The 13,556-nt window shown below is 32.1% G+C and overlaps 1 protein-coding gene across 8 annotated transcripts in view; it reads left to right on the top strand.

The window, feature by feature from the left end:
- LOC122500161 (protein tramtrack, beta isoform-like) overlaps positions 1-13,556 on the top strand; it is a 34,609-nt gene that overhangs the window by 3,476 nt on the left and 17,577 nt on the right. For 3 of the 8 annotated variants that reach the window (XM_043608945.1, XM_043608948.1, XM_043608947.1), the window contains exons 3-4: positions 157-336; positions 3,665-3,788. In XM_043608945.1, the coding sequence (XP_043464880.1) occupies positions 157-336; positions 3,665-3,788 (304 nt within the window). The other 5 variants (XM_043608941.1, XM_043608942.1, XM_043608943.1 and 2 more) reach the window with 4 other exon arrangements.

Raw genomic sequence — 13,556 nt, 5'->3', positions numbered from 1 at the left:
CTACATATTAGAGAAAAAAGTTTGATAAACAAAAATTGAAAGATATATAAAAAAAATCGTTGAAGGATTCTTCATTGTTTGTAAAATTATTATTAATGCTATAATATAACCAATGTAATGTTACAGTTTTTTTAACAATCGTCTTGTTTATTACAGGCATCTTCTCAATGTAGTTACAAATCAAGTCCTACGGTGATTCCAAAGTTAAATAACGCTATAGGAGGTGATGTGGAAGATGGTAGTCGACCTATATCTCCTGCGTCTCAACCTCAAGCCCCAATTAAACAGGAAGTGGATCATCATATGCCTGACTTCCATGAAAACATTTCCCTCCCAGTAAGAAATTGATATTCTTTATAATCTTAAATTTTAAGTTTGTTTCGTAATTTTTTAGATCTTAATCTTAATATTTCTCATTTGTCGATTCTTAAATGTGTGATAAAAGGAATTTTTTTTGAGTAATGTAGTTCATTAAATGAGTAACTAGATTTTTCATTGCATGTAAGTAAATTAAAGTTTCAATTTTGTTTTGAAAAGAAACTATGGAGGTTAGACATAATGCCTGTTTCTTGGCATTATGGTAAAAGCAATAGATATTTAAATATACATAATAGGTCAGATAAGTCCCTTGATAAAAAATCATTTCGAGCAAACGATAATTGTATCAGTTTGTAAGAATGTTTTTTCATTTTTAAAGCTTTCCTAATAATTTGAATTTCTTAATATACAATTTATAATTGTATTTAAAATGTATTGTAAAACAGTTAAAAATTACTTGTAGTCTATTTGTTTACATTCAACATATGAAATTAACTTGATATTTGTGACGCGCTCCGAAGAATTGTATCTAAGAAGCAAATCATTTTTAGGTTATGTTTGCTATTTTTACCTTAATTAAATTTCTGTTTCTAAAATCAGTTTTTATTAATCATTGTAATGAAGACTTCAGTGGTTTATATTGAGAATTGCTCCCTTTTGTGCATTTTTATTCCTAAAATTAAGATCATAACCTAAAATTGTATGTTCTTCGGAGCGCGTCACATTTATTAAAAACTGTTTCGGTTCATAGAAGATTTGAAAGTGATAAAAGTAGAAAATTGTATATAAACTTATTTTTGTAAACAAAATAATAGTACCTTCTGTTTCTAATGATACGTCAAGTCGTTAGAAGTGAGGTTGTTAGAAATATTTGCATGAGTTGAATTTATTGATTAGCATTTTGTCTTGTTTCTATTTCTACTAAGAAAGAAGAAAAAAAATTGTTCTCTATCTATTGATTTCAGCAATTTCGGCTGTGAAGCTTATTCTCTCCTTGTAATCAAGAGACTAATTCCGTTTTAAGAGAATCATCTTTAGAAATGTCTAGATAGACACTTGATTTTGCTTAAAGATTTAGAAAAGATTTCCACCTAATTCTATATGTTATAATAATAAACATGTGGCGATTATTTTTAAAACATGGTTTCGTTATTCTTCCGCTAAAAAGGAGACTCTCATCCACATCTACTGTTGAATTGAATGAAAACCGAAAAGGAAGGGATTATCTATATTGATGTAAAGAATTGGCCTTCGATAATTAAAGAACAAAATTGAAATGTGTTGATTAAACACATATCCTTTCCTTCTCTGTTGACAGACCAATTTCGAGTGGGAGATTCAAAGAGATAGGAAGATTGACGAAACTATGGATAATCAGAATCAGAATCAGAATTTGGCTCATCCCATTCAACCAAGTATGGCTGTACAAGTGTCTCGAGAGAACCTTATCATGTCAGGAGGCTTGTTACATATCAATAAGACATCGGCTTTGCCGGAGTACCAGAAAACTTTATATAAATCTCTAGACAATCATTCTAGGAGTAATTTCGAACCTTCTCCAAATTCTTTATCTCAAAGTAGAAGTAGTTTAAAATCATCAAACAATGATTCGAATGCAATGAGTCAGGAAATTTCAGTAATTCAATCCACATTGTTACAGCGACCTGCACAGGCTCGTAAAGTAGGAAGATTTAGATCTAATTGGTTGGAATTATACTCGTGGCTTCAGTATGACAATCGGTTAAATCTAATGTTTTGTAAATATTGCAGAAAATGGAGTGATACGATTCCTGAAATTCGTACTTCATTTGCTGCTGGCAATGGTAACTTTAGACTCGAAATTATAAATCATCATGATAAATGCAAAGCTCACAATATTTGTGTTGCTAAGGAAAGTGAAAATATCACGACATTTGATTACGAGAACTTTTAATTTCCATTTTTTAAAAACTTTGCTAGATGAATTACATTTACAAATTTTTTTCTATCGTCCAACATCTTTCATTCAATGTGCAATGAAAAAAGTTTTTAAATATTTTCTTCACAGGGAGATGCATGTAGAAAACCTCTGGTTGAAAACCAAAGAAGGAATTTTTTCAAGTGATTTTAAACTGTGATGTAATGTCTTAGAGTGTCATGCAGATTTTCCATTTTGTTACCATATATAGTTTATTATTTACAATTGTTAGAAAAAACGTCATCTCATGACATTAATATAATTAATAAACAAATAGAAAAATAATTATATCGTTACAATTTTTTTGACACATGTTTATCTAAATCTATTCTTCTTAAGTTATCACTTCTTTCTCGCTAAATATTTAAAAATAAGACACGTATATTCAAATCCAATATTAAAATTAGAAACTAAGTTAGTACTGAACTATTCTTCAATATAAGAACAAGTGCAAAAAATAAGAAAATATTGAAACCTTTTGCAAAAGAATTATGTATTTTTTGCACTGCACACTTTTACAAACACTAAAAATTGAAACTAATTTCTATTATTTTAATATCATATTCGTATTCAACAACACAACAAATGAAAAAGAAAATTTTTAACTTAGAAACAAAATCCAATTTCAAAGTCCAATATTTTATTGTCGGTCACCAAACAAAACTCCGAGTATTTAACAATATGAATGACGTATACTTGTGACAATGGCGTTGATTGTGATTTCATTTGTTGTGTATGATGAATCAGAAGATTTTTTTTTTACATTTTAGTAAAATCTAGGTTTACAAATGTGGAATAAAAAATTTTAAACAAAATTTTAAATCATGATAAATTTCTAGGTGTTGTTAAGCTGGCACCAAAACTTTGATATTTGTGTAAATATTCATTGTGCTATAATTTAAGTCTAATTTTCGCCCAAAATAAAAAATCTATCGTCCCGTATTTAAAAAAAGTTGGTGCTTGCTTAACGTTAGTTATTAGTAGAAAATAATTATTTGTAGATAAATAGCTACGAAAATAGTCAAATATTTAAAAATTAAGTTGTGGTGCTTAAGAGACCTTAAATTTTTCTAAACAGTTTATCTTTAAATAAGATCCAGGTGACTAGATTATCAGTATCACATAGGTATTATTTAAATTTTATTAAGGTTCTTAAAACGACAGCAATATTAGAGAATTTTTATATTTCTCGAGTTTAATAGATAATACCTAAGTAGTAAATAAAAATGAATGCGTAATTTTTAATTTAAATTGTCAAGTTTAATGAAAAAATAAATGTTAATAATGTCGTTTTTCCCATTAATAAGGGAGGATTCAATAAATTGATTACGGAAACGAAAGCAGTCGGTATTAACCAATTTTTAAATTTACATTATTTGCCGTGTGCAGGGTCATCCGATCGGATTATTAAATCAGGATGGAGGTCCAACGACAGGAACGCAAAATGACAGTTTGCCGGAAACCGAATCTTCAGAACACCACAACCCACCAGAAATGCTCGACGGTCTTGATGGTAAGACTTTTTAAATACTTGATTAAAATTTGTTTTGGAACTAACATATATTCCTAAATGTTCTCTGGTTAATTTTTGAAAAAATGTTGATAAAAATTATTTGAAGAGTCGAAAAAGACGCAAAAGAAAGAAAGAAAGAAAGAAAGAAAAAAAAAGAACGAGAGAGATAGAGAGGAACGTAAGTTAGTTCCAAGAAATCGAGGGAGAAATGCATGAACTTTTGCGATGAGACCTCAAAGTGAAAATTGGTATTCTACCCGTCCAAGACGGGCATCCCTCTATTTCCAATTCTGGCAAGCGTAGTCGAGTGTTAAGTCTGAAGAACGAAGAATATACATTTATATATAAAAATGTATATAATTGTAAATTTTTTAGATAAGATTTTGGTGTTCTTGGTGATGGTATCGTGCATTTGCTATGTCATTGTGGTAGTAATTATATCAGTGTGTTAATATTGAGCACTTAACACGCGATGGTTTGGGAATCGGTACAAGCAAATGGACCATACATGCGTGTACTCCGTTGTGTTTGAGGATGGTGTGTGGGTTGTTGATGCGTGCGGTTGTTGATTCTGTCGAGTTCTCTCGTTGTTTTACACATTGTATCTACGGTTTTTTTTAACGAATTTTAAATACAAAGTGCTCGTTTATTTTTTAAAACCATAAAACAAAAACATCTTTCCATAAAGTGCTAAGTACTGCTAATTAAATCTTGTTTACTTGTGATTTGAACCACCCGAATATTTTTGTGCATGGAAAATCATTGAAAGTTTTATGTTTTTGAAGAAGAGAGAGATTTTTTTTTGTTTACACGATTCTTGCTACTATTTTTAAATGAAAAGTGTTGTGCTTTTTTTCTTGAACGTAGATACTGAAAAAAACATTCGAGCGCCGTGCACTTTGTATACATGAAAATATTTACTTCTCACAACAGGGATCTCTTTTTGCATGTCTCTTTTACTGTTTTTTCTGTCCTATAATACCCTTTACGCGTTTAAAACACTTTATCTAATGTGATCTTGATCTTCCACTTTCAAGTATCTCTTTACTTCATTTTGCTGCATGGTGTTATCGCAAAGAGCTCGCAAAGAGCTCGCAAACAGTTGTCTTGGTCAACGTTTCTCGCGCTGAGCAAAATGAGCAAAAACGAGTGAAGAGAACCGAGAGCACACTGTCGTGTACTTGTTGTTTTTGTTTCTTTTTTTATTATCTATCGAGAAGAAGCACGGATTTTCAAAAAACTAGAAATTTGATTGACGTTTTCTTTTTTATTTTTTACCCAGCAAGGAATAAAGCACAGTATACGAAAAGGAGTATTCGCTGTTCGCATTCGATACGAGTTGTTGATTAATATGACTTTTCTACTACTTTCTCATGCTCGTTACTGTCACTTGTTGCGTTTGTTATTTTTTAAGTAGAGGTGTATGCTTTTCTTTGTTTCTCTTTCTCTCTCTCTCTAACTCTCTATATATAATGAACATATTTTTCCTTAACGTTTCCTTTTTCATCGTTATATTTTGTTGATGAAAGTAGGTAAGACAAGAAAATTTAACAAGTGTGGTATTTTGTCGTTTTGCGCATCTCCTTTCAAGGAGCGTGTCCTTCAAGAAGATACCCTCCACTTCTGTATTATTCTACTCTGACTGTCTTTTTGACGTAGAGCGTGCATTATTATTGAAACGTTGAAACGTATTTTTAGTTTTATTTGCGTTTAATTCCTTCGATTTTGTTGAGACTTTTTAGTGAAATTATTATATTATGACGTAGATTCTTTTGTGCCAAAGCAGAGTGATTGAATTGCATCCATGATTGAAATGGGATCCTTGTATTCCAGGAACGGCAGGGACTTACAAAAAAGAAAAGGACATAAGTAAAGACAGTCACAATAAGTTAGAGACCGCACAGCTCAGCTCTGAAAGCTGCAAGCTTTGTGGGAAGAGTGTAGCCAACATAAAAAAACACATGAAATCTCATTTCCCCGACAAGTATCAGTGCCACATCTGTATGATATCTTTAACCAGGTCTGACAATCTCAAAAGGCATATTAAGCTGAAGCATGGGATACGAGAGGGATCCCTGATGTCACCATTTATGCGCTTGGAGGCCAAACACTTCCTAGCCAAATCGGAAGCGTCTTACCTCACCTAGGCTGTTGAGAAAATAATCCATTAATTGATTGACTGTGTATACTTTACGCTCAAGGAGCAAAGCATTCACTTGAAATGCTTTCTCGACATTTCTTCTTTTTGGTTTTTTGTATTTTTTGCAAAACGTACGAGAGGTTTTATATTTATTTCCTGATAGGCTAAGGTCGTGGCGCGAGGTACTTTAATTTATAATTAATTTTTAGAAGCGTACGTAACTTACAATTATTATTCTTCGAAGTGGTAGTTTATCATAATTTCTAATTCTAAATTATTTATTGTCCCTATTGGATGTATTTTTAAGTGCATTTGCTGAGTCTCTTACAACAAGAGACTGAATGTTTCCCTATTCAAGATGACCACAGTTTCTATTCGTTTAGAATGTCACCTGTTCTCTCTTTTATTTAATTCTCTTCCAAGTGTTTTATTCACACTTATTTTATTAAATTAATTCAGCCTCCCCCTACCACAATTTTAGTATCATATTATATCAGTATTAAATCTATAGTATCCATCGACATTCGTGTTCCATTAGTAAACATCTCTTGTTTCTCAAACTTTTTTTTTCGATTTTGAGTTTTAGATACAAGATTCTAATACTAATGCCCAAAGTAGGTTACTGACTTTTTTTTATTGAAAGTAAAACAATTTAAACGTTCAAATTTGACAACTATAACTCTAACTAAAATAGTTTTAGTATTAATTACCGTTTTTCAAGTAATTGCAACGTCTAGAGGAAAGAAATAAAAAACGATGCTTATGATTTCGAGTTTTGACAAGTGTAATATTGTGTTGTTGAAACAGGTGTAATTTTATGTTGAATTGTTTTTCCTTCGACAGCGGATTTACAAAACAGTCAGCAATCTATTTTATAACTGCACGTGTGTCGATGGCAATATTGCTGGTTGTGAAACACGCCGAAGACTGAATAAGGATTCTCGAGCTACGAAATACCAGCTCGAAGTAGTCATGAGAAACTAGTCCCTGTGCCCATAGGCTGATATAAACCAGGTTTTAGGCTTTCTGTGGTGCCTTTCTGAAGTACAAGACTAAATCAATAGTAATATTGATAATTATTATTATTATAATGACGATAAATTTTAAAGAATTAAAATAGTAGAATAGTGAAACATATTTATTATAGAGTGAAAACAAACCCTAATGATAATGTGTGCATGAATAATCAAAAGTAGAAAAGCTATCATATCGACGGAATTTTCGAGGAAAGTTTCGTCGATATTCCATATTCTGCATCACACACTGTAAACTCTGGCCTCTTGGACCTCCAAACACGTGTCCCTGACTTGGTGAAATTTAGCTATTTCGAGTGAGGCCTTTATTATCTTCGCATTTTCTCTATTTTTGCAGATTCGACATTTTTTACTTCTCCAAGCATTGAATCCGTGCCGATATCGGACATGGACAGAGTGAATGTGTCGGACTTTTTTGAAAAGTTGCCGCACACTTATACTAGCAAATGCAAAATTTGTGGAAGAATCGTGTCGAATGTTAAAAATCATTATTTGACACATAATCCAGGAAATTTTGTTTGTCCCATATGCGGTTGCCGTAGGACGAGATTGGACAATTTAAAAGTTCACATTAAACAGAAACATCCTGATTTAGTGATAGAGTACAAACACGCCCAGTGTAACATGTTATTGAGCTGAATGTAGTGAATTTTATCGAAACGTTAGTCTTTTTTCTATTTACAGTCACTTGCATTTTTCCAACACGGAGTAAATTTTTTCCGCCAAGAAAGTTTCCTCCGAAAAGGATATATTTCTAAAATGTAATTTTTCTATCACTACACTGAGTAAAATATGTTTTTATAATTTTAAAATTATTTATCATACGAGTGTGAAAGTTTCTCGCCTGCCTTGATGAGAAATATTTTCGATTTCAAAAAATATGACTCTCATTCCCTTGTCGAGTAAAGAATTTTTCACAAGTGCGAGAAATTTAGGCCAAACGGAACTAAACTTTGCATACGATATCATTTTCATTGATGGAGTCGTTTATGGGTTTCTGTGAAATTATGTTCTGTCATCAATTTATGAAATCGACGATGGAAGTAGCTTAGCTTAGTATTATACTTAAATTGTATTGAAGAATATTGTTCATTCCAAATGCGACATGATTTAAAACCATTGTTTACCAACGGTGCAAATTGTAAGTTTTTTTTTAAACTAATGCCATATTTATTGTATTTTAATATATATATATATATATTTGTAGAGTTGTAGAGTTGTACTTTTTTCTATATTTATATAAGTTATTTGTATTTTGAAAACATTGGGCATCATGGTCCCGCTTTTTCGTCTCGCTCAATAGAGACAAAAGCGTAATATCGTTCTCGGTGCCAGTGAATATTTATGACTTAATTTAGAAAATAAAAATATATACATCACCAAAAGTGCAATGCTAGCTATCAGTCTTGAAAAAAGAAATCAAATGTAAATGCAGCTAGCTAGCAAATATTTTAATTGCATTTTCCATCAACTCGGAGGAAACTCGGCTCTCGTTCACTCAACCCTTTCGCTTAAATCTTGCTTCTCTTTATTTTCTCACATTTTCACTTTCAAGTCTGATTTTTATAAGAAAAAAGAAAAAACTTGACAGTTTGCACGTTCCACTTCAGATTCGTTACGAGTCTCAGTTGGAGTTTTAAATTTTCTCTATTTTTCCTTCACTTTTCTTTTTATAATCTTCTTTTTTTTGTTGAGTTGTTGCCAAAATCTGCCAAGGCAAGTTAAGTTGGTCTTGTTCATTTTTTCAATCTGGTAAATTTCTGATCAATGTTCATGCTCTTATCGCTTAAAGTCTTCTTTGTGGAAGCAAGGGTTGCTTTTACATTACTTAATAGAGACTTGGAGGCTTTAGTTTCCTGCCGCGCATTTCTTATTCGCTCAGAAGCTTTATAGACCTACAAAGATGAATTTAGTTGAAAAAGAGCAGCGCACCTTGATTCGATGACGAAAAAGTTTCGGGAGTGAAACAGCCTATGTTGCGATGCAGGTCGACGTAAATAATCCACTCTTATTAACTACCGCAACCTCTTCTACCTCGATAAGAGGATTAGAACATTACTATGTGCCTTGTGCTTAAAATCTACAAAGAGTCAGTTCTGCCGTCTCGATTATGCTCTATGGGGGAAAAGTTTCTTTTCGGATTCTTCTATATTCAAAAAGTCATCTAGTCAAGTAGGACCGAAATAGGCATTTCGATTTAAGTTTCATTTAATTTCTTTTGCTAAAAAGTTTTATAATTATTTTTTGAAAGTCCACTGATTTACAATTGATTTTCAGTTATATTTACTGCAATAAAGTAGAGGGAACATTTTTCAATTTTAATTTTAGTAGAATACGTAAAAGCCATATTTGAAAATCAAATTTTGAGATTCACTGGTTTAAACTTTGAAAAGTGGAATTCAGTTGTAAAATGGAAATCGCCAATGTTTAGAAGCTGTGTCTGGATATTTACATCTCAAACAGTTGCTGCAACGGTTCTTTTCTCTCCTCATATGACGCAACAAGCATGTACTTTATTGGATGCTTCGTAGACTAGTTTACGGGCACGAGAGAGAGAGAGAGAAAGGAAGAGAATGAGGGAAAGAGGAAGTAAGAGGAGAAGGAGAGAAGGAGAGGGGCAGGAACAAGGGATACGAGTCTACCTCCTTTCTGACCCTCCTCGTATTTATACCAGGTGTCTCATTACAATCTTTTTGTTAGTTGAACCCTCCTAACTGAAAGCTTTGTCACTGAAACTGTCGAAAAAGGCTTTTACTTTAATTCGATAAGGTCTAAAAAATAATCCATTTCCAAATTAATTGAGTGCTAACAAACAGATTAAGATGCGGTTAAAAAGTTGAGAAAACGAAAAAATGAAGCTCTCTTTCTGAGATAACACTGAGATAAGGTGGAAAATGTAAAGTTGTAGAATGATCGATTGGTGCGTGAATGTGAATAGTTGCATTGCCAAGGGTTGAAAGGGGCGCTTCTCTTTTCTATCCTCATCCCTCTCTCTCTTTCTCTCTCTCTGTTACAGTGTTGGCCAGTGGTGTCTCACTAAAGAGAGAGGGGGATACCCCACAAGGTCACGCGACAGAGCTCCAGCTGTCCTGCTGGATGCCTCGAGCGTTGCAACCCCAAGAGCCAAGGGATGCTCGGGGATTGACTGTGGGGAATCAGTACGATAAGTTCGTCCGAGTGCAGGGAGACAGTTGCCGCCCTCAGCTGTACAGTTGTCTCCATTGTGGCAAGTCGGTCAGTAACCGATGGCACCACATCAGATCCCATCAGCCGCAGAACTGCCAATGTCCTTACTGCAATAACGTCTTCACTCGCAGCGACAACCTTAAGGCCCACATTCGCACAAAGCACTCTGAAGTCGCGTAGCCATACTTTTCATTTCACCCGAAAAACTCCATTCTACTCTAAAAGTCTAAAGCCAGTCTTCACTCTCTCAACTACATATAATAACAATATAATCCTATTGCTTTTACTTTTTTTCGCAAAGTGCTCAGACAATTCTTTCAGAGAGTTTTTACAAGAAATTAATCTCAATGTTTACTGTGTAATAAAATATTTCTTACAATCTGTTGAAAATCTGTTGGGAAGTTAAAGTTAAAGTTTCGAAAATTTCCTCTTCTTTTCACATTTCTTCTATATTCCTTTTCAATATTGTGTTTTCTTCAGTTTTTTACGACATATTATTTGTATCAGCAAAGATTTCATTTTGTTGCCGTCGGAAGCTGTATTTGTGTTTCCATTGTGGCAAGCCGGTATCAGATCAAACAATGCCTTTATTGCGATAACTTTTTCGAATACAGTGAAACCTTTTTAATGCCCATATTACGAGCACACATCCAAAAATTAATCGTAGAATTATGTAATAATTTATTGCTGCAAACTGTCCTTGAAAATATTCAACTCTAAACTGAGGAGCTTGGAGTCCAATAAAATTTATATTTTAAAGCTCAAGAAAATAAACATAGAATAAGATATGTCAAGTCAATTATGCATAATTTCATACCATACGTTTAACTCTTCACAGCTTCATATTGTAATTAAAATTTGAAGGTTTTGATCAACCAAAGATTTATGTGTGATATTTAGCAAAAATTTACAGTTGTAATAAAAAATCTTTAATCTGAAAACCATAAGGGAACACACACCGATTTATGTTCCAAAATATTTTTCCGTGTGTGACGTCTTTTTGTTTTACAGATTATTTTTCTTTATAATTTACAGTAGAATTAAAAATTTTACAATTTATTATAGACAAGTTTAGTTTCGTTTTAAGATAACAAATTATTTTTATTGCCACAGCGAAAGTTGTCTTTTATTAGGTTTAAAAGCTGTCCTTTGCCCGAAATTTTTCCTTTGTTTTGCACTAGAGAATTAAATCTAGTTGGAATTTTCTATTACTTCTTAAGAGTCTAGTGATACTATTGAGCGTCAAGTTTCACTACTGATTCTATACTTCCTTCAAGTTGAACTAGAAGCCAGTTTAAACTTGTCACCACAGGCCGCTTGTATATATCCATTTTAGTTCTTCAAACTATCCCACTTGTTCCATTTTCAATAGTTTCTAGACTAATTCAATCAATACTTCTACGAGGTAAATTTGTCTTGGTTTAGATTCATTTAATTATCGTAGATTCTAAAAATTGATATATCGATGACTATCATTGAAAAAGAAATATTCAAATATTAATAGAATTTGTTAGAGAATGGAATTTTTTTCAAAAATTATTCTACAATAGAACGCTCGTTATTTCCTTAGGTAATAAGTTATTTTTATCTGATCAGTAGTATACGTTCCATACATGTGTATTTTTGTTTTAGAATTTAGATAGACTTTGGAAATTTCTTTTCGATTACCTTTGTCGATTCATTGAACAGTCTCTTATCTTTATTAAAAATATTCTTTTGGAAGATTGAGAAACACTCTTCTGCTGTATTTTTTTCACGTACATGCATCATATAATTTCTTTTTTATTATGACTTTATTAAATTTGTGTCTAATAATCTCTTTCAATATTTTATTCTTTTAATCCATACATATTCTCCTCAAGGTTGATGGTTTAAAATCTGTTTAACAGAAGAGAAGCAAAAGGGTTGAGTTTCCTTTTCCATTTTTATGGAGTCAGTCAATTTTTATTTAAGGGGATACTTAACATTTCATTTTCATTGTATACAATTATTATTATTATTATTATTATTATTATTATTATTATCTTTTAAAATTAAACTAATAGTAACGATAGAAATAGAAATGTACGAAATTTATAACAATGTCAACTTTTTAAGCAATGGATAACTTTCGTGCATTTACTGTACTGTGTTGATAAACCATTGCCGAATTTCAAACCTATTTTTGTTTAGTGTAAAAAGACATTTAGTGCGGGAATGAAAAATTGAAACAATTATAAAATGGTTTAAAATTTGGCTGGACCAACATAACATAATTAAAATTATTTACTTTGAACTGTGGAAAAAAATTGTCTCTATGCTTCATTAATGATCTCTGCCTTTGTCGTTTGACAAATCACAGAGCAATTTCTTTATAAGTTCGTAATGTGCCATACACACCAGTAACACATAACATAAATTATCTATAGATAATGGTGACATAAGTATTTAATTTTAATTTTCAACTTTAACTTGAAAAATTAAATATATACATATAAATAAAAATATATTTATATTAGGTTTATAATAGTGCCTAGGTATAATGACACTTTAAGATTTAAGACGACGTAAAAGAAAAATGTAATATTTTTGTACTGTCAGATTTTAAAGAAATAAATGAAAATAATGAAGCTAATTTTGATTTGCGATGTAGCGTGTTTGTGTGTGTACCTGTGTTTGTGTGGGAGTATGCGTATGTGTGTGTCTGGTTTTTGGCTTTTGTACACACTTGCAAGGGTCATTGTCAATGGTCTTGTGAATATCTTTCACGCGAGAAATTCTAGACGATCGAGATTCAAATGACATCATCCATAACATGCCATCCTTTTTTTTTCTTTTTTTTCTCAAAACTCTTTATATATATGTTTTATTCATTTCTCCTTATTTTTATTTTTTTCCACTCCTGCGCATCAACCACGCCTGTGTTGCTCTCACTAAAAGTAATCACATGCAACTGACAAACACACTCTTTTTCTATTTCTTTATCTATCTGTTTCTCTATCTTCATCTCTTTTTTCTCGTGCGAGAATCTAACGAACCTAACCAATAATTCCTTTCTAACAAATGGTACTCTTGATATAATCGTTCCCAATTTGTGTATATAAAAGTGTACAAAGTTGACAGGGTCGTCGCTGGTACCTTCGCCCAGTCATATTAAGGCTATGAAAAATAAAAAATAAAAATTTTGATAAAATAATTGACAAAAAAACATGATTGGACTTTGTAATGTGTTATTTGACTGGATGTGAGGTAGAGCGACGAGAACCGGCACGCAGTATTTTAGTGCCAGCTTTAGCGCTACCATTCGAGCTGCTATCTTTTCTTCCATATCCTCGGCGTACTCGACAGCTTGAAAAGAGCTTGTAAGCGCGTATTGATAAATGATAATATTAAGAAAAAGAAACAAGTTAATGAAATGATAAATATGTA

The sequence above is a fragment of the Leptopilina heterotoma genome, unplaced genomic scaffold (assembly GCF_015476425.1).
Source record: "Leptopilina heterotoma isolate Lh14 unplaced genomic scaffold, ASM1547642v1 Lhet_182, whole genome shotgun sequence".
NCBI lineage: Eukaryota > Metazoa > Arthropoda > Insecta > Hymenoptera > Figitidae > Leptopilina > Leptopilina heterotoma.
This window is presented reverse-complemented; position numbering and strand designations above follow the sequence as displayed.